At 39.9% G+C, this 22,494-nt stretch overlaps 1 protein-coding gene across 1 annotated transcript in view; it reads right to left on the reverse strand.

The window, feature by feature from the left end:
• Positions 1-21,403, reverse strand: part of PPP2R2B (protein phosphatase 2 regulatory subunit Bbeta) — a 454,043-nt gene extending 432,640 nt beyond the window's left edge. The window contains exons 1-2 of the mRNA XM_065875381.1: positions 21,287-21,403; positions 21,089-21,166 (exon numbers count right to left, since the gene is read on the reverse strand). Of these exons, the coding sequence (XP_065731453.1) occupies positions 21,089-21,166; positions 21,287-21,296 (88 nt within the window). The 5' untranslated portion in view covers positions 21,297-21,403. The remainder of the gene's footprint in view (positions 1-21,088; positions 21,167-21,286) is intronic.
• Between the last annotated feature and the right edge of the window lie 1,091 nt (positions 21,404-22,494).

The raw sequence follows: 22,494 nt of genomic DNA on the forward strand, positions 1-22,494 counted from the left end.
CTCAGGGTCATTCAGGATCACCCAGGGTCACTCAGCATCACCTAGGGCTGCCTAAGGTCATTCCAGAATCACCCAGGGTCACCCAGAATCACTCAGGATCACCCAGTGCCACCCAGGGTAACCTAGAGTCACCCCAGATCACCTAGGGCCACCCAGGGTCACCCAAGGCCACCCAAGATCAGCCGGTGTCAGGCAGTTTTGATCAACCTGCTACATTCGCCTTTACATTCTAAGTGTCTGGTCCACTGGTGAAGGACGGATTGGCCTCCATCTCTGAGGTTTTGTCCAAATGTGTGGTCTGCAATCCAGTAAGAGCAATAATAATAATATGGTATTTGCCCAGTTGAAAAAAAAAGTATCCATGCTTTTGCATTAGGTATTAATTATAAAAAGTTCCTATTAAAAGGTAATTATCTTACTGAAGGCCTAGCAAATAAAGAGTTAGCAGTCATTTACTCCATAAGTGGAACTAGACTCTGATATGCCTAATGTCATCACAGATAAGAGCAGGGCTACCAGGAGAGGATGGAATCTTTCTCAGGGGAGGGGAGGCTCCAAGGCAGTGGCAGAGGTGCCTGGAGGGAGGGCCCAAGAGCAGAAAGAGAAAGAGAAATGAGAAGCCTAGGAGGAGGGAAAGATAAAGGTGACCCATTTTAGGTGCCATGCGAGAAGGGCCTGGAGTCTGGCCCAGAGACAAGAAACACCCCAGATGACTTCCACATGCCAGGTTCCGACATCAAATGGCAAAAAAAAAAAAAAAAGTATTTAATTGGGAGATTGTTGAGTGCTGTACTGTGGACCAGGCTGTTCCAAGCTTTCTTTAGACTGACCTCTTGGGAGATCAGAAGCAATCACTTTTGTCCTGCAAAGTCCCAGCCGGACGGAGCCCTTGCCTTGGGGCCAATGAACTTGGGGCCTCCCAGCAGTCCGTTCCCATTGGTCCCATTTACGTTGCCTTCTCTCACTGAAGCCCAACTCTTACGGGAAAGTTACCCTGATCATTCTGTTTTAACATGTTTTTACAACCTTCTTTGGGGAAATATCATCATCACAGTCTTTCATTTCGCTAAGAAGTAAACTAAATTCCAGGGGGGAAAAATTAGATTATTTAAGATCAGTCAGGCTGAGACTGCCCAGGTTTTCACTCTGAGGTCAAAACAGAGCAAATTCCTATTCATTCTTCAAATCTTAAATAGAATGTCACGTCATCAGAGAGAGGTTTCTTAATGCCTCAGACAGGGTCAAATCCATCTGCTACAGACTCTCAAATACCATCCTTCCCTTTTAAAACACTCATTTATTATCGATCATATTTGTTGAGCATCTATGTATGCCAGGATGCTAAGGAGTCAATAGTAAACAAGACAGATAAAATACCTGCCCTCTCCTTCAGGTATAATTATCGCTAACATACAGGGCTGTGATGAGGATTAAATAAGGTAACTTATGAAAGTGACTAGAATTCTACACGGCCCAAAGTAAATGCTATTCAATTACTTTGATCACTGCTATAAAGTGTCTATCACCCTTGCCAGGCTCTAAGTGGGAGGAGGGTAGGACTTTGACTTTTCTCTGCTGAACCCTAAGTGTGAGGCTCACTGCCTGAGACACAATAGGAATTCAATAAATATGTGCTGGACTGAATTGAGTTGAACCGGACAAGGGGAATTCTGTCGTCAATTTCCCCACACTCTCCAGTCAGTGTGTGAAACTCACAATTTGGTACTTTCTGATCTGCAAGGAAGAGGAACCTCTTTTTGTTAGTTCATTCATCCATTGATACAAGATAATATTTTTAGCAGCTTTTAAATTCTAGGCACGCTTCTAGATGTTGGCGATACAGCAGTAAATAATATATTAAGGTTTAGCTCACTGAGTTTACATTTTAGAAGAAGGAGATAGACAATAAACAAGTAAATATTATATCAGCAAGGTTATTTCAGATGGTGAAAAAACGAATAGTGATCCAGCAATTCCACTTCTAGGTACTCATCCAAAGAAAATGAAACCACTAACTCAAAAAGACATATGCACCCCCATGTTCACTGCGGCATTATTTACCATAGCCAAGATGTGGAAACAACCTAAGTGTCCACCAATGGGTGAATGGATAAAGAAGATATGTTTTGTGTGTGTGTGTGTGTGTGTGTGTGTGTGTGTGTGTGTGTGTATACATATATACATACATATATACAATGGAATATTATTCATCCATAAAAAGAAGGAAATCTTGTCATTTGTGACTACATGTGTGGAACTTGATGGCATTATGCTAAGTGAACTAAATCAGACAGAAAAAGATAAATACCATATGATCTCACTTATATGTGTAATCTAAAACAAACCAGCAAAAAAACCCCAGCCCAAGCTCACAGATACGGAGAACAGATTGGTGATATTCAGAGGCAGGGTGTGGGAGGCAGGCAAAATGGGTGAAAGTGGTCAAAAGCACAAACGTCCAGTTATAAAATAAACAAGCCATGAAGATGTAAAGTATGATGACTATAGTTAATAATATTGTATTGCGTAGTTGAAAGTCATTAAGAGAGTAGATCTTAAAAGTTCTCATCATAAAAAAATATTGTAGTGATATATGGTGACAGATAACTAGACTTATTTAGGTGATCATTTCACAATATTTACAAATATAGTATCATCATAATGCACACCTGAACCTGTGTCAATTATACCTTAATTTTAAAAATAGTAGACTGAAGACAATAAAATAGGGGATGTGGTAGAGTGGCTGCTTTGCTTGGATGGTCACAGAAGGCTTCTCTGAGGAGGTGATGTTTCAGCTGAGGGCTGAAAGACAAGGTGCTGGACAAGAAAGGGTTTTGATCCTCTCCTCCACTCTCTGTAGCCTACAATTTACCTTCAGAGAAATTTTCTCTTCCAACTTAATGACTGAAATATTTGATTATTTTAAAGTAATAAAATCAACTAAAATCAATTAAAAATAAAAATACAATATGTGCACCAAAAAAAAAATAATAAACTAATAAATTGTTTAGCGTTTGATTCACTGCATTACTATAAGTTCGGTGGGGGCAAAGGGTGCACTGTCTTGATCACTGTGGCATCCCCCAGACCTAGCAGAGAAGTCAGTGGAGATTTGATCCACATTTCTGATTGGCAGACTGGACCAGTTGCTGAGTCAGCTGTCTTGGCATATGACTAAAGCAAGTGAGAGGTAGGCAGCCACAGATAAGACTAAAGAGGATTCTGAAGATGGAGGAGAGGCTCAATTTAAAGCAGATGCTACCATGCAGCAAAGAAAGAAACAATAGTCATTTACAACAGAATATTTTGGCTCTCATTGAAAAGACTATAGAATGAAAAGCATAATAAAGCCAAGCACATTTCCCACCAAATTATTTATACTAATTCTCGTAGTACCTACAAAAAGTAGACAAATAACTTCTCCTAATTTATTGAGATGTTGGAGCAAGTAGCCGATAGATACATAGATAGATAGATAGATAGAAAGATAAATAGATAGATATACAGAAAGATAAATAGATAGAGAGACAGATAGATAGATGATAGATTCTAAACCACAGAAATATGATTTGATTTTAATAGATGATGATAAGAATCATAATTACAACCACCACCGAATCTGAGTTCTTACTAGGTCCAGCCACTCTACTAACCACTATACCTAGAAGAACTCATTTAATCCTCTTAAAAATTATAATACAGTAAATGTTATTATCTTATCTGTTTATACATGAGGAAATTTGTGTAGCAATATTAAGTAACTTGTCAAGTGTAAGCAGGTAGAGGAACTAAGATTCTAGTGCAGACTTTTCGCTCCTACTCCCATGCTGTGTAGATGCTGTGCTGCTTCCTGGGTTCCGTGATCTTGACATTCTCTCCTGTGTAGTCTAGTGTAAGACAGAATAACTAGAATGAGACTAAACTTCTGTGTCTACTTATATGGAACTTGTGAACATTTGATTAGGGCTGGTCAAGTTTACTTCTGACCTATTTGAAAGAAAGGGTTTGCTAATGACTAGCATAATCATGTGGGAGAAATCTAACCAAATCCATGCACCTACCCATCAATGACCCCAGAGAGTCAATATGCATTGAAAGGTTACTATTTCTAAGACACAAAGCCAAGGGCTGTGGGAGTGGGGGGATGGATATGACACAACGTGTAAAGGTGAGTAGGGAGGTAAGAAATAAAGAAATAAATGAAAAATATAAATATCAATATATTAAAAATTACAGAAGGTCCATAAGAGAGTAAGAGATAAGTAAGTGCACAGTAGGAAACTCTCACACCTAACTGGGACATGGGATCAGATTCCAAGAAGACTTCCTGGAGGTGGTGGCATTTGAGATAGGATTTGAAGGACAGGGAGAATTTGAATCTGTAGAGATGTGAGTGGTAAGAACATTCTGATAGGAAGTAATAATTAGAGCAATAGTTTGAAGGTAGGGAACCTCAAGAATTATATGAGGGAATAGTGAGTACTTCTGTTTATTAGTCAGTCTATTGTTAAGATGTTTCTTAATGCTACTTTATGAATATGAAAATAATAATATTACATTAAAATTTTTTTATAGTTATTCACAACTCAAATTCACTCTTTCCCTTATTTACTCCAAATTCATGGAATTATAAAACAAGTTTTAAATATATAAAGCAGATCCCAACTTCTATGTTTGGGCTATGCACTAATTGGCTTCCATTCGGAAAGAGTGGACTTCAACCTCCCTTTATCCAAGCTGGATAGAGAACAACCCAATTATTCAGTCCGTATTATGTCTCAAAGCCTTTGTAAGAAGAAAGTATTACAATGTAAATCCAGAATGCGTTTCCAGTTCCTCAAAAGGAATTGCCTTGTCTGCTTCTCTCCTGCACAGCTCTGGGTTGTAATTACACCATGAACAGCATGGAAAGGAATCAATATGCTAAGGTAATAACAATATATTTCTTCTAGATTTCTCTGACTATGATATCCATTCCAGCCTTATTCCCCAATACTAGGCAGCACTATTTCCTTTCGGACAGATGAGAATATTGGAGGATTTTAAGGCAACCCAGCACATGAATCCAGGTGGTGAGATCTTGGTTTTCTGACCCTTAGGCCACCCTTTAGAGATACAAGAAAAGGTATTTGAGTGAACAGGTTTAATGCCTTCTCTGGAAAACACTTTTAACCCAAGTTTTTCCTTGATTCTGAGAGGTCATAATAGTAAATCTTTCAGGAGGCAGCCGGGGAGAGAATGTTCTACCTGTTGCTCTTGAGGTACAGAGCAAGGCTTGCTCATACAGCCAAGACTTCCCCGGAGATTCCGCACTGCACACACAGCCTGTGAGGAGTTCTGTTTGGTCTGCAGAGTATTTTATGTTTTAATTCAAACTTCATGCCTTTAAATGATCTGTGCACTCACCAGTCTCTCTGCATCTGGAGAGATTTACACACTTACGTTCCCCTCTCTTTCTGTCTATGGACTTTGCTTTCCAGCAGGGTTCCTCAGCTTCAGCACTATTCGGACGTTCGGGGCTGGATAATTTGTTGGTGGTGGCAGAGAGGCTGGGGTTGGGGCACTGAAGGATGGGGGAGGAGGTCTACGCTATGCATCGTAGGAGGTTTAGCAGCATCCCTGGCCTCTACCTACTACATGCCAGTATCAAGCCCTCCCTGCCTCAGTCGTGACAATTAAAAAAAAAAAAAGTTTCTAGACATTGCTGAATATCCCCTGGAGGGCAAAATCCTATCCCACTCCCTATCCGCACAGTGAGAATCACCGCTTTATAGCAATATGTCTTCAGAGACCAGGGCTGGGGTAATGGCCACATTAATTGTACATCAGTCAGCATGATGTGGGCAAGTAACACGCTGAGAGGAGAATTGAGTTCTAACTGGACTTCTTCATATCTTGGAGTCCTCACCTTACCCTCCCACAGATCTGGTGTATAAATCCTATGAAACAGTATTCGTAAAAGTGTTTTGACAATTTGAAAATATAATGTTGTCGCCATTTGGTCTAACTTGGGTCTTTAGGCAGCCACTGGTACTGGCACATTGAAAAATGGCAGCTCTATCCTGTGATAAATTATTTAAGTTTGAACGAATCCCATCTACCAATTTTACTGACAGGGCATTGAACTAGTAATAAGAAACATCACTCTTGCCACCAGGATGAATTTTCTTAGAGTCTTCTGTCTTGTTGGGCTTTGCTGACTGGAAAGCTAGTGGTCATTCATTCATGCATGCATTTATTCAATGATATTTGTTCAGTAGCATGATGTGCCAGGCCCTGTGCTGGGTGTTAGGGCTGCTTATACAACTTGTAGTTGTAGTAGACACATTATGTATGGCCCTGCCTTCAGGGAGATTATGATCTAGCCGAGGAAACATGCAAGGAGTAAGGAAATCATAATGCATTTGGCAAGTGCTATGATAGATAACATCCAGGACCTCCTGGAAGGGCCATCAAGCTGAGAGTTCAGGGTTAGGGAAGGCTTACTAGGAAAAGTGAAACCAAGGCTGAGATGTGAATGATGAGTAGGGGTGTGCCAGGGAAAGAGAGGGTGAACAATATTTGTGGCAAAGAGGACAGCACATGTGTAGTGCTGGAGGTGAGGGACTATGGCATGAGGGGAAAATGGAGCACAGGGGACATGAAGGAAAACAGAAAGTGAGGCTGGAAGTATCCTAAGAACAATGGGGCCCACTGAAGGATTTAGGGAGGCAAGTGACATGTGTGCATATGAGAAATACGACTGCAGATACAGGGTGAAGAACAGGCTGGAGGTGGTCAAGACAAGAAGGAGGATGGAGAAAACCAAGGAGGCTGCTTCAATATCCAGAGAAGGGAAGATGGTACCCAAACTAGGAGAGTGGCAATGGTGTTGGAGAGGTCAAGGGATTCTAGAGATTATATCTGACATATTCAGGAGCAAGAATGATATAGGACTTAGACTACATGAGCAGGTGTGTTGAGGGAAATTAGGAATGCAGAGTCAAGGATGACGCTAAGGTGTGTGGGTGGGCTTTTGGAGGAAGTAAGTGGAGTTGACTAAGGCCATTGCTGTTCCTTACAGAAAAATGAAAGAATGTTTATGGGGCTCCTGCTGAGTGCAGTTCCCTGAGCTAAATACTAACAAGCATTATCTCATTTAAGTCTTGCAACATCCCTATGATATAGGATCTATTATTTTTAGTATTTGCTTGAGGACACACAACTGGTAATGACAAAGCCAAGATTCTGACTCAGCGTCCTGATTCCAGCACCTGGTCTCTGAAGCGCCACATGTCAACATTATTAATTCACTTGAGTGTTCACGTCTAGGTTTAAATCATAGGTCTTCTGGTCACTAACAAGTTTAGAGGGATCTCTGCGTCATTTAAACTCTTTGAATCTCAGTTTCTTCAGCCAAAATCTGGGTATTAGAATACCTCCTTCACAGAGTTGGTATAATGGTTAAATTAGTCGTAATACTGAGAGAGCAAACATTTATTGATGCTGACTATATTCCATGCTGTGTTATAAATACTTTATATATATATTACCTAATTTCATCCTCACAAGGGCCCTTGAAGTGGCTTCAATTATTTTCTCTATGTTACAGATGAGGAAACAGAGGCACAGAGAGATTAAATGCATACTCAGAGTTACATAACTGGGATGCAAACGTGAGTGTGCATTTCTGGAGCCTGAGCTGCCAAAATCGATGGAACGTTTCCGCAATACTGAGGTGGCCAGTAGAGTCTGAACAGCGAAAGATGTGGGTTGTCATGTTACCTAAAGTTTTTTTGCATTTATGAATGTATTTGCATTTTTTTCAGTAATGTACGGAAGAGCCTGGGATTCTCCAATATCTGTGGATAGGTGGACTTCTTGTTACAAGGAGCTTTTTAATTGTAACTTATTGGGTGATGTAGCAATTAAGGGGTTATAACACTGTTCCTCTGAACTGTCTTGTGTTTGCAGCACTTGGATGGTGTGTTGAACAGGTGGGATAGAATGTAACTGACGGGACTTTGTGTTTTGAACTGCAGGTCATTTGCATGTCCTGCCTTTTTTTTTTTTTTTTAATCTCCCAATTAAAAAGTTCTTTAAGTTGTTCATTTTATTGCTTGGAAAGGTGTAATATACTTACTGAATCAAAGGATCATGAGAGATTACTACAAGCAACTCTATGCCAATAAAATGGACAACCTGGAAGAAATGGACAAATTCTTAGAAATGCACAACCTTCCGAGACTGAACCATGAAGAAACAGAAAATATGAAAAGACCAATCACAAGCACTGAAATTGAAACTGTGATTAAAAATCTTCCAACAAACAAAAGCCCAGGACCAGATGGCTTCACAGGCAAATTCTATCAAACATTTAGAGAAGAGCTAACACATATCCTTCCCAAACTCTTCCAAAATATAGCAGAGGAAGGAACACTCCCAAACTAATTCTACAAGGCCACAATCACCCTGATACCAAAACCAGACAAGGATGTCACAAGGTAAGAAAACTACAGGCCAATATCACTGATGAACATAGATGCAAAGATCCTCAACAAAATACCAGCAAACAGAATCCAACAGCACATTAAAAGGATCATACACCATGATCAAGTGCGGTTTATCGCAGGAATGCAAGGATTATTCAATAAATGCCAATAAATCAATGTGATATACCATATTAACAAACTGAAGGAGAAAAACTATATGGTCATCTCAATTGATGCAGAGAAAGCTTTCGACAAAATTCAACATTCATTTATGATAAAAACCCTCCAGAGTGTAGGCATAGAGGGAACTTTCCTCAACATAATAAAGGCCATATATGACAAACCCACAGCCAACAATGTCCTCAATGGTGAAAAACTGAAAACATTTCCACTAAGATCAGGACCAAGACAAGGTTGCCCACTCTCACCACTCTTATTCAACATAGTTTTGGAAGTTTTAGTCACAGTAATCAGAGAAGAAAAAGAAAGAAAAGGAATCCAAATCGGAAAAGAAGAAGTAAAGCTGTCACTGTTTGCAGATGACATGATACTATACATAGAGAATCCTAAAGATGCTACCAGAAAACTACTAGAGCTAATCAATGAATCTGGTAAAGTAGCAGGATACAAAGTTAATGCACAGAAATCTCTAGCATTCCTACACACTAATGAAGAAAAATCTGAAAGTGAAATCAAGAAAACCCTCCCATTTACCACTGCAACAAAAAGAATAAACTATCTAGGAATAAACCTACCTAAGGAGACAAAAGACCTGTATGCAGACAATTATAAGACACTGATGAAAGAAATTAAAGATGATACAAATAGATGGAGAGATATACCATGTTCTTGGATTGGAAGAATCAACATTGTGAAAATGACTCTACTACCCAAAGCAATCTACAGATTCATTGCAATCCCTATCAAACTACCACTGGCATTTTGCACAGAACTAAAACAAAAAGTCTCACAATTTGTATGGAAATGCAAAAGACCCCGAATAGCCAAAGCAATCTTGAGAAAGAAAAACGGAGCTGGAGGAATCAGGCTCCCTGACTGCAGACTATACTGCAAAGCTACAGTAATCAAGACAGTATAGTACTGGCACAAAAACAGAAATATAGATCAATGGAAAAGGATAGAAAGCTCAGAGATAAACCCAAACACATATGGTCACCTTATCTTTGATAAAGGAGGCAAGAATATACAGTGGAGAAAAGACAGCCTCTTCATTAAGTGGTGCTGGGAACACTGGAGAGGTACATGTAAAAGTATGAAATTAGAACACTCCCTAACACCATACACAAACATAAACTCAAAATGGATTAAAGACCTAAATGTAAGGCCAGACACCTTCAAACTCTTAGAGGAAAACATAGGCAGAACACTCTATGACATACATCACAGCAAGATCCTTTTTGACCCATGTCCTAGAGAAATGGAAATAAAAACAAAGATAAACAAATTGGACCTAATGAAACTTAAAAGCTTTTGCACAGCAAAGGAAACCCTAAACAAGACCAAGAGACAACCCTCAGAATGGGAGAAAATATTTGCAAATGAAGCAACTGACAAAGGATTAATTTCCAGAATTTACAAGCATCTCATGCAGCTCAATATCAAAAAAACAAACAACCCAATCCAAAAATGGGCAGAAGACCTAAATAGACATTTCTCCAAAGAAGATATACAGACTGCCAACAAACACATGAAAGAATGCTCAACATCATTAATCATTAGAGAAATGCAAATCAAAACTACAGTGAGATATCATCTCACAGCAGTCAGAATGGCCATCATCAAAAAATCTACAAACAATAAATGCTGGAGAGGGTGTGGAGAAATGGGAACCCTCTTGCACTGTTGGTGGGAATGTAAATTGATATAGTCACTATGGAGAACAGGACGGAGGTTCCTTAAAAAACTAAAAATAGAACTACGATACGACCCAGCAATCCCACTACTGGGCATATACCCTGAGAAAACCATAATTCAAAAAGACTCATGTACCAAAATGTTCATTGTAGCTCTATTTACAATAGCCAGGGAATGGAAGCAACCTAAGTGTTCAATGACAGATGAATGGATAAAGAAGAATGGATAAAGATGGCACATATGTACAATGGACTATTACTCAGCCATTAAAAGAAACGAAATTGAGTTATTTGTAGTGAGGTGGATGGACCTAGAGACTGTCATACAGGGTGAAGTAAGTCAGAAAGAGAAAGACAAATACCGTATGCTAACACATATATATGGAATCTAAGCAAAAAAAATAAAAAAGGTCATGAAGAACCTAGGGGCAAGACGGGAATAAAGACACAGACCTACTAGAGAATGGACTTGAGGATATGGGGAGGGGGAAGGGTAAGCTGTGACAAAGTGAGAGAGTGGCATAGACATATATACAGTACCAAACGTAAAAAAGATAGCTAGTGGGAAGCAGCCGCATAGCGCAGGGAGATCAGCTCGGTGCTTTGTGTCCACCTAGAGAGGTGGGATAGGGAAGGTGGGAGGGAGGGAGATGCAAGAGGGAGGAGATATGGGGACATATGTATATGTATAACTGATTCACTTTGTTATAAAGCAGAAACTAACACACCATTGTAAAGCAATTATACTCCAATAAAGATGTTAAAAAATAATAAAATAAATTAAAAATATAAAATAAATAAACACTGAAGAAAAAGGCATAATACTTTCTTGAAACCTTGGGCCCAAAACCAGGTGTCACTCCACAGGGTCCATGTGCTTAATTATTTATTCTTGGCTTTTAAATTACATTAACGAATAACATAGGCAATGAGTGGGACGATGCTCAGCCTGCTTAATCAGTAACATAAGAAGAAAACAAAAGGCTAGTTATCTTCTCATACATCTAGACGGCATCTTCAAGGAAGTCAGCCAAGGGAAGCTTGGCATTTGGATTTACTGGAGCCAAATGTTCTACAAAGAACTAGCCAGTGAACCTCCACCCCTTGCTCAGTGGTAGCGTTAGGATTGGTCTGCCTATGCTTCCTGTAGTTGACACTGTTGTTGGACTACCTGGAATGCCAGCCCATTCCTTGCTGGAAAGCCCAGATTTTATTGTGGCATCCTCTACTCGGAGATGACCATGCTGTACCAAGCTTAGATGCAAGCCTGATCTATGTAAAGCAGCTAGGCTAACCCCACTTTCCTTGTCCATGTCGGTTTAAAAGTGGGTATATGACTCAGACTGAGGCCACGGGAACAACATAAGAAATCGTTAGGGACATCTGAAAGAAAAAAAACTGTCAAAAAAACCCCCCACAACCATGTCTTTTCACTGGATATTGTTGTGCCTCTCTGAGTGTGACACCCTGAATGGCTGCAGTTGTCTTGGGACAAAGCTGACATTCCAAGGATAGCAAGGCAGGGAGATGAAGAGAATCTGAGTCCTCCATGCTGTACTTCAGCCAGGGAATTAGTCAGCTCTGGGGGGCTCCCTGCCTCAGGACTTATGTGAAACTAGGTAATGGCAGTAACTGCTTAACTGGGTTCTTTGCTTCTGACCCTGGCCCCTTACTGTTTATTATTGACCTGATGTTAAAAAGAGCATTTTATGAGCAGTGACTCTCTACCTCATTCAGGCAGTTCAGGTCTTTGTAATGGTCTCTAAGGCCCCTGCTTGCATCTGCCTGTCATCATCTCTCTTGTCTCCACCTCTCACAACTTCTCTCTTTGCTCACTCAACTTCAGCCCCACTAGCCTCATGTCTAGTCCTTGAACATACCAGATAAGCTCTTGCCTCAGGGCATTTGCACTGACCATTACTTCTATCTGGAACTCTCCTTCCCAGATATCCACATGACTTGATCTCTCACCTTCTTCATATCATTGCTAAAATGTTATCTTTTGCATGACATCTTGACCATCCTATTTAAAAGAGAACACCCACACGCCTAGACCTTCTGTTGCTTTACTTTCCGCAATTGCACTTATAACCTTATACGTTATATTCCACTTATTTATTTATTTATCTATTTATTGAGGTACGCGGACCTCTCAGTGTTGTGGGCTCTCCCGTTGCGGAGCACAGGCTCTGGACGCGCAGGCTCAGCGGCCACGGCTCACGGGCCCAGCCGCTCCGCGGCATGTGGGATCTTCCCGGACCGGGGCACGAACCCGTGTCCCCTGCATCGGCAGGCGGACTCTCAACCACTACGTCACCAGGGAAGCCCCACTTATTTATTTTATCTATTGTCTATCCCCTCCGCTACTGAATCTCCAATGCCTAGAATGCCTAGCACACAGTAGGTACTTAGCAGATATTTGCGGAACTAAGGAAGAGGTAATAACTCTTTTGCTGTTCCATATGTTAGATGAATTTTCCTGTTGCAACTAGAAGCATCTTGAGTAAAGGATTTCGCTTGGGCTGCCATGTGACCAATGCCCTGCATTTTCAAGACACTCAACCATGTTTCAAATTCACAGTCAGTGCTTCTAGAACAGAGTGCTACCCACCCCAAAGCCATCTTCAATCTATATTGTGGAGTGGAAGATGAGCAGAAGAAAAATCGCTGGTGTAGGATTCAAAAGTTTGCTTTCTGGTCTCTATGAGACCATGGGCAATTTAAAATTTATCTCTATTAGCCTTAATCTTTTCACCTCTGTGAAGAATAATCTATCTACTATCAGTAATATCTATACTATCTCTTTTATACCTGTAACATGAGATCATAAAACCTACTCTAGTTATCTTCCATGGGGGTTATAAAAAATAAGTGACCCATATAAATTAAAAGCAGAAAAGTGCTATGTTATATTTATAATGGATTGTTTTAAAATGAGTTAGTTTATTCTCCTGTAAACATTCATTATTTTTGTATTAATGGTAATCATAATTTCTTTTGCTTTGTTGACATTTAGTATCTGCTGAAGGCTCTATTCATTCAGGAAGTCTTCACTGAGTCCGTTCTTGGTGTCAGGCTATTTTCCAGGGGTGTGCTATCACACAAACTCTGATTTCAGACAGGTGTGTTACTGGGGTAGGTTGTTGAACTTTCTGAGCCTCAATTTCCTCCTCTGTAAAATGAGGTTGCCTCGTATCTTGTGGCAAAAATTAAATGAGATAATATATTGAAAGTTATTATTACAGAATCTGGCCCGGTGAAGTCTGATTAAATAGAATTATCATTATTATGACTCTACCATGGCCAAGTACTGTGTAGTACTTTACAAGATCTTATTAAGAAAGCTTCAGGGGGAGGAGAGGAAGGGACAGACTGGGAGTTCGGGATTAACAGGTGCAAACTATTATATACAGAATGGATAAACAACAAGGTTCTATTGTATGGCACGGGGAACTCTATTCAATATCCTGTGATAAACCAAAATGGAAAAGAATATGAAAAAGAATATATATGTGTGTGTATATATATATATATATATATATATATATATATGAATCACTTTGCTGTACAGCAGAAATTAATACAACATTGTAAATCAACTATACTTCGATAAAATAAATTAAGAAAAAAAAAGAAAACCTCTCAAGATAGCCCAGGGAAGATGAATAATTTGCCTAAAGGAAGAGTTAAACCCTAAATAAAACTTGGGTCTATGTGTCTAAAGATCCTGGCTAATTCCTTTTCCTTCGTTGGGCCTCAGATTGGCTGCCACTTACTGTAGAGACCCTTCCCTGCGCCCTCTGCCACCCCGCTGTGGGTTGAGTTAGGTGGCTTACTGTTTTCCTAGCATTTTCCACACTCACCCTGGATTGCAATTGACAACCACTTGTTGATATCCCTCAGGAGAATGTAAACTGCTCATGGGAGGGGAGCAATGGTGCCTTGTTCCCCCAGCCGGTACCTGGCACAGAGTAGATGCTCCATAAATATTTGCTGAGGAAACACATTTAAAGTGACTGGTATTAGGGCAGGGGTGAAATGGACAGCCGTGGAGCTTTTTCTCTTTCTTGGCTTGGAAATGTTTAATTACCTAATGCTTACAGGGGAACAGGATGTTTGAACTCAGTGCTGTGCAGAGTATCTGCTTCCCTTCCCCCACAGAGCCGTGCAAGCTTCCTGCAAGTCCACTTCTCACCAAGGCGCCTTCAGAGCATGGCAAGCCCGCAGCTCTCTAGCATCAAGGCATCCTCAATCACGGCTGAGAAAAATGCTTTCATCTCGTGGCAACTTGTTCATAATCAGACCAAATTTGCTTCTAGTGGATTGGAGCCCGGTACAAAGTACAGTTGCGTAGGAAATCCCTTTGTAGCTGGCTGGATGCAGAGAGGAGATTCCGGGCTTCCTTTTGAAGCACAGAGGAGAGACTTTCACTCCCTTCAGTGCCTGGGGCAGAGAACTGGACTTCACAGTAAGTTCGTATTTACTGACATTCTGATTTCCTTTAAAAAGCACTCAAAACGCTCAGCTGTTCTATCTGCTATGCTCTCACAATAGCTCCCTGATGTCAGGAAAGAACAAATAGAATTTCTCAGTGTGTCTCTTGGACCAACCTATGTTAGAATTATTTGGGATGGCTGTGAAATTTGCAAGCTCTTTGACGTCATCCCAGACCTTCTGAATCAGAATCACTAAGGGTAGGACCTGGGGATATGCATTTTAAACCCTCCTCAGGTGATTCATATGCACAATAAGGTTCGAAAAATCATTTGGTGACCTCAGGTCACTAACCGGGTAACCCAGCCTAAAGTTAGAGATAAGCTGACTTCAGGTTAGAGCTTGATTAATAACCCTATGTTGGTGGCTTGAGATTGTTGATCCAGAAAGCTTCCGTCCAAAAACAACAGTTCTTCTTCCCAAAAGGGGAGGTTTTATCATTGCCACCACTGCATCTTATATCTAGGGGTGGGAGGAACGAGGCAAGCAAGGCTCTATTTTATATATTTTAGGCTAAGATCTGTGAGGTGACAATCACCCTGCGCAATTTATGCTACGTAAACATCTAAGAAAGGTTATTTGTCCATCACTGGCTTCTTTCTAATATAAAATGAGAAGGTCACAGTCTTTCTGCTGCTTTGAGATAATCCAATCGGTATTTTTCTCTTTGGGTGACAGCAAAGAGTCATAATGACTGAAGGGAAGCTGAAAAATCATTCCTATGATCCCCACATTTCTCAAACATCAGTGCAAAGATCTGACATTCTTGCAAATGTTCTAGGTCGAGGATTCCTGTTTGCTTGGAAGGTTCTTGACATCATCGGTGTTTAGTTTAGGGTGTATCAGATGCATCTCACAGCAGCAGCCAAACTGGTATTTTTCTCTCATTAGGCAACTGAATCAACAGACTGCCTCAACCTTCTCACTATGTGAATTGTCTTTTCAGAAGGAGGGGCAGGAAAGAAGGTTATGCCCACGTAGCAAAACAGAATAAATATCATGTTTATTTCCCATTACCACATTCTGCCACAACAGCTGAGCCTTGATTTAAAACACCCAGAAGTGCTATTCTAGCTCCTTCCAGTTGCCTATCACTAAGCTTTTTTGAAATGCAGACATCCTTTGGGAGAGTCTTGAAGGTCTCCAAGCTCAGGCTTATGGAAAATGAAGAGAATTAAACACAGTTTCTTCAGGAGGAGGAAAAGGAATACATTTCCCAGGTAAAGGACCAAGAATAGGAAACTCTCTTGAGAGTCAGAAAGGAAATTATACACTGAAAAAGATGAAATGACCTATACCGACTGATATTAAAGAACTGCAGAATGGGGAACAAATAAAATACCCCAGAATTGTAGTGTCAGAAAGAAAATGGTTATATGCAATAGCTAAGAAAAAAAATCAGACATCCCACCAGATAATTCTGACTTCTTCTCACGCACAGACTCTTACACAAAATCTCAAGAAATTGTCTCATGTCCAGCATAGGTAATTTCCAGCATGTAAAGTGTTCCTAGGATGATGTAGTGTAAAATTGCATAAGATGAAATGATGTACTATATGAAATGTGCATGCTAGGCAAATCAAACACAAGAATTGCACATGGGGAATCAGAAACTTTGAATGTGCATCTTCCAAGAACTAAAGTAAGTGAACAATGCTTAGATGGCATCCTAACCAGCAGCAAGAGTGAAAGCTTCAGGACATGGACGAGTTGTTTGTTGACTGCATGTCGGATGGTCTGCATGACATATGTGATCCCATCCAGTTCAGTGGTTCCAAATACAATCTAGGGGTTGGTGCCACCCTACTTTCTATCTCCATCTCGCATTCTCTCTCTGAAGAGCCACATTCATACATACAACCTCTTTCTTAGGATCTACCCCTGAGTATCTTACAACTTTTTCACACTTATGCTCAAAATGAAGCTCATGATATTTCTCCCTAATGGAGCTCAGGACATGCAACCTCAAAACATGCTGCTTTGGTATATTGATTATTTTGAGCTGAAGGCACTTGAGAAACAGCAAACGTAGGAAGAGGCTTTCTCTGAATTCCCCTTATCCGCCTAAAGACAGATTCTCCAATAGGAACTCATGTTCATAAATCCCCTCCCTGGAAATCTTATCAACCAGGGAAGATTGATTTGTCACAGGCGGACTTATTATCACAGGAGAGAAAACTAGGGGACACCACATCCAGAAAAACTTTGTCACAGTCCCTCATCTCTTCCATCTCTTCTTCTAAGGGACCATTCATCTTTCCTAAAAATAATTAATTCTCCTCTAAGAGGCCTACATCCTTTCTGCTTCCCTTGTTAAGGTGGTATATAAACTCTCAAATCTCACTACATTTTTGAGTATTCACTTTTTTTCCTGGGTTGCCTCCATGCACAAAGTAAAAGTTTATGCATCTGTATACATTTTCTCCTGTCAATCTTTCTGCTGCCAGTTCATTTCATAGACGCGGCTACTGAATGTAGGAGGGGAGAGGAAATCCCCCAATATGCTTCTTTTAAGGTTTCCCAGTCTCAGTAACTCGCACCCACAAACCACCCAATTGCTCAAGGCCAAAACCCAGGAGCTGTCTTAATTCCCTACTTTACCTCTCCACTAAAATCCAGTTCCTTACCTCCAGAATACATCCTGAGTCTCGTACTTTCTCATCATCTGCAACTTCTCCCCTCTGGTAAACCCATATTGCCTCTCATCAGAATTCTGATAAGAACTCTTTCAACAGTTCCCTCAAATATATGAGATTTTGGTCTCTTTTGTATTCAAAGCACTTTGTCTTTAGCTCACCTTGCCCTGTATTATATTTATGATGCAATGCCTTATTCTTCTGTACCAATTCCTGTCTCCCCTTTAATGGTGCATTCCTTGAAAGCTTTGACTATATTTATCTTTATAATCTTTTCACTTTCTGGGGCAGTGCCTTGGATCTAATAAGTGCTCACTAAATTTACTGTTGGACCTATAGTATCAACCATCTAATATCCTACTGAATAATTTGGAATGTGAAAAAAATCTAGCCTACTAGTTGATACCCAAGATATACATTTAGGTAAATTAGTAGTAACACTGCCATGCTGAGCCATATTGGAACCTGAAGCAAAAGGAAAAGCAAATCAGTAATACTGATCCTTTCTTTATTAAACATTTTGACTTTTTGTTCATCATGGATTCTTCTCATTAATTTTGTGTTTTTTTAATATTGAATTAAAATATTTATTTTTGTCACTTCACCTAGTCTCAGCCCTGCCTTTATAAAACAATAATGTGATTTGAGCATCTAATAACAACCTAGATTTCATATTGACCTAGCCCTCACACCGTCCTAATAGATACCTGTATTATTATCTCCATTTTGCAGACAAGCGAACGTAAGCACAGAGACATTAAGTGATTTGGCCAAGGTCACCGACTAGAAAGTGGTAGAAATGGAACAGAAAAGTCATTAGTAGAAATAAGTAAAGTGGAAGGGAAATATTATATGATATCACTTATATGTGGAATCTAAAAATAATACAAAGGAATCTATATACGAAAAAGGAACAGACTCACAGACACAGAAAACAAACTATGATTACCAAAGGGGAAAGAGAGGGGAGAGGGAGTTTTGGATTAACAGATATAAACTATTATACATAAAATAGATAAGCAACAAGGATTTACTGTATAGCACAGGGAATTATATTCACTATCTTGTAATAACCTATAATGGAAAAATAATCAGACAAAAGTATATATAACTGAATCCTTTCTGAACCCCTGAAACTAACACAATATTCTAAGTCAATTATACTTCAATTTTTAAAAAGACACTTCATTAAGCAAAAAAAAAAAAGACAAAGTTGAAAGTTGAATAATTTTTATTGACTTAACCCAACTTGGGTAGAGCAGGCCAATTTTTAAAAACCTGATTTTTAAGAACCTTGATTTTTATTAATTGAAAGCCACTCATTAATTCACTCAACGAATATTCAACTGCCATTGAGGTAGTATTAGTTGGACATGTTAGTGTCCAATCTGATTCTCCTCTTAAAAATTGATTCTCCCTTTTTTCACCACTTTAGAGTGATTTTTTCAGACAAAAGTTGGGAGTGATTGTCATTCTGACTATGTCTCAATTAACGGTTAGTTCAAGCAGGCTTCAGTACTTATTTATCATGAGCAGCAAACATTTAAACCCATCCTCTGTTCACCTGCCATGATGATCATAGCATGTGTGAAAAATACAGATTCCTGTGCCTTATTTCAACCTACTAAGTGAGAATCTCTGTCTTCCCAACAATGTTTAAAGAGCTGGGCTTGGGGTCCTATAGACTGGGTTGAAACCCAGCTCACCCATTGATTAGCTATGGAGTTCTTGGCAAAGAACTTAGTCTTTATTTATTTGTTTAGCTTCAATATCTTCATAAGTTAAGTGGGAATAAAAACACCTATCACTCAAGATTTTGGTGAGGGTTAAATTTGAATGAAGATCTAATTATAATGGCATTTATAATAACAGCTTACAAATACCGAGTACTCACAAAGTGTAGAGTACCGTGCAAATGCTGTACCTACATTATCTTATTAATTTATTTTAAGCACTTATTAGAGTAATCACTACATAGTAAGTCCTCAACTGATAAGAGCTATGGCTTGAGTAGACACTCAGAACCCTTAACAGTAGGTGGGGAGCCAGTCACAAAGACAAGATTTAAGTCCAGAGTCTGAGAATAAAGGATAACCTGGAAGAAGTCATCTAGCCTGGTGGTCCCCAAAGCCAGTCCACAACATCAAGATCCTCTGGGTGAGCTCATTAAAATACACTGCATCACCCTGGTCCTCAAACCTCGAACTCAGTACCTCTTGGAGGATCTGGAAGTCACTACTATTTAAAAAGTGCAAGTGAATTTGAATCAAAGCCAAGATTTAAAACAACTGATTAACTTGAGCTTCAGTTTTCTTAAGATTCATGAGGTTAGGGAGTAAGTCATTTTTTTTCCCTTCCCTTTTTTTCTAATGCCTAGGTCAGCGCTGCCACATAGAAGACACTCACAAATATTTTTGATTAGATGAACATAAATGGGTCTAGTAAATCCTGCTCTGTCTACTTCATAGGGGCTTTATGAGAATTGTTTGTAAAGCCTCATTTGATCATGCATCTGAAAAATAGAAGATGTTATACAAAACTATAACTCTATAGATTTGTCATTAATTTATGTTAGTGTGCTTTTTCTCACTCTTTAATCGTAAATCACTTGGCTTTGAGATATCCACCATTAATTATATCGAGCTTCTAAAAATGAATTACAGCAAGATTGCAGACCCAATAATTTTTACTTAAATGATTTTTTATTCAGAATTAAAATGCTATAGAATGGCCCAAACGTTCACATGTGTTTATGCATGTTAGTTTCCATATTCAAGTTCAACTCTGTCAACTATTCACATCCTCATTCATTAATATTAGTTTTAGACTGTCTTATACCACATCTGGTATCTATACCTGCCACCAATTTAGTACAGTCTGTTTCAGGCAACCCTTACCACATTCTGCCACAACAGCTGAACCTTGATTTAAAACACCCAGAAGTGCTATTCTAGCTCCTTCCAGTTGCCTATCACTAAGCTATTTTGAAATGCAGACATCCTTTGGGAGAGTCTTGAAGGTCTCCAAGCTCAGGCTTATGGAAAATGAAGAGAATTAAACACAATTTCTTCAGGAGGAGGAAAAGGAATGCATTTCCCAGGTAAAGGACCCAGAATAGGAAACTCTCTTGAGAGTCAGAAAGGGAATTATACGCTGATAATTGGGACTCAATGTACCCACAGTTTATATTCAAGTCAGACTTGAATTCTTCATTTTCCCCATGTGTTTCACGTATAGGTGCAAGTCATCTTCAACACAGAATGGAAGGACGAGGTGAACGTCTGACCATCTTGAAATGTTTGCTCTCAGAATTCTACAGAGCTAACAGACATCCTGAAACAAGACTTGCATAGTTTAGCCCCCCCCACTGCCAACCTATTTCACTGAAAGTTCGTTTCAGTGCTGCCTCACTGGTGGGAATAAAATAAGCTTCAACAGAAAAAAAAAAAAAAAGGTAGAAAAAGATGATTAAATCCATTACTAGCCCAGAACGCTATTCTGGGATGTGTGGGGACTTACATTCATGGACACAAAGATGAATATTTCAAATCTGGAACCAGCACAAACCCCAAGGAGGCAAGAAAAAGGGCAGCAGGAGTTTTCTCCTACCTTCGGTGGTTCCAGTCTCCATAGTGCCTTTCACTTGGCTGAAGCACCATAGTGTGTCCCGGGTAAACGCCCCAATTCCTGCAAGGTACACAGGGAGACACTTTGGGTTAGGTAAGGGCTCCCAGTTGTCCTTAAAAGGCCAATAAGGAAAGAAACACAGAGTGTAATCTATGCACTTCTAAAAGGAGACTTGCACACCAGGTATCATCTTGGGGAGAGGAGACCCTAGTGGGTCCTGGGAGGATGCCCGGTCTGCAAGTATGGCGTCCTGCTGCAAATCCCTGCTCTGGCTCCTCCATATGACCTTGCCAGGACCAGTCTGAGCTGGAGCAATCGGAGTTGTCCCTTCTTGGCCCCTGGCAGCATCCTGGAGCAGTGACAGCAGGCCTGCAGGGTGTGACTGCCCCTTTTCATGGGAACACTAAGGCTTGCCATTGTTTTCCTTCTGTGATGGTGGAGGGAGAAAGAGGCAGTTTGTCAGAGGGGAGAGAGGAAAAGAAAGGCAACTTAGTTATTTTTTTTTTTTAACTGGTTTCACAGCGTGCATGGCTGAACGGCCAGTAAGGGGTCAGATACTCAGAGAACTTCCATCTCTCTTGTTCCCTTCTTGACTGCTTGCCAGAGTCAGAGCTGACTGGAGAGTAGAGGAAAGCAAAAAAACATTGGCGATGCGGAGTGCGCGTTCTGGCCAACACAGGGCTGGGGAGTCAGTTCTGACAAACGTGGCCTGTTTTGTTCCATGGAGATTTCTGTTTCAAATTTGAATTGGACCTTTGGTAGGGTTACATTTTCTGGCTTACTATGACTTCCAGTTTCCAAACATATACGTATCCAATACTAATGCATATACTAATATATATATATATAATTTACACATTTATTAATATACATATATTCAAGTCAAAAAGGCACTTTTCAGAACATTTTTGGAGGGCAGTGGTGACAGCTTACTTCTCAACAGCATGGATGTTCCCTTCAATTCTACTAGATTTTACAATTAAGGGGAACACTGCATCGTCAAATTTTGGGAAAGACTATCCATTTAAGAATGATTATATTAGCAGAAAAAAAAGTCAAATATCAAAACCAAATTGACCTTTTGAAAACACACACAGAACTAAGCAGCCACCCTCACGGTCCACGACAGATTTTTCCTGAACTCCTACATGGAAACACTCATTCACTCAAGCCGCTTGAGAGTAGAATTGCTCCCCATCTGCTTTTCTCACTGTTGCTGATGGCGCGTTGGATGGAAGCAGCACAGGGTCATCATTCACAGCCTACACTTTGCAGCCAGAGGGGGTTTGTATTTAGTTTTGCTCTGACCTGACACAAGTTCCCAAACATGATGAGTCTGTGTTTTCTCTTTTTAAAAGTGGCAATAATAATTATAGTACCCATCTCTC

Source organism: Phocoena phocoena, chromosome 3 (genome assembly GCF_963924675.1).
Source record: "Phocoena phocoena chromosome 3, mPhoPho1.1, whole genome shotgun sequence".
In the NCBI taxonomy this organism is placed as follows: Eukaryota; Metazoa; Chordata; class Mammalia; order Artiodactyla; family Phocoenidae; genus Phocoena; species Phocoena phocoena.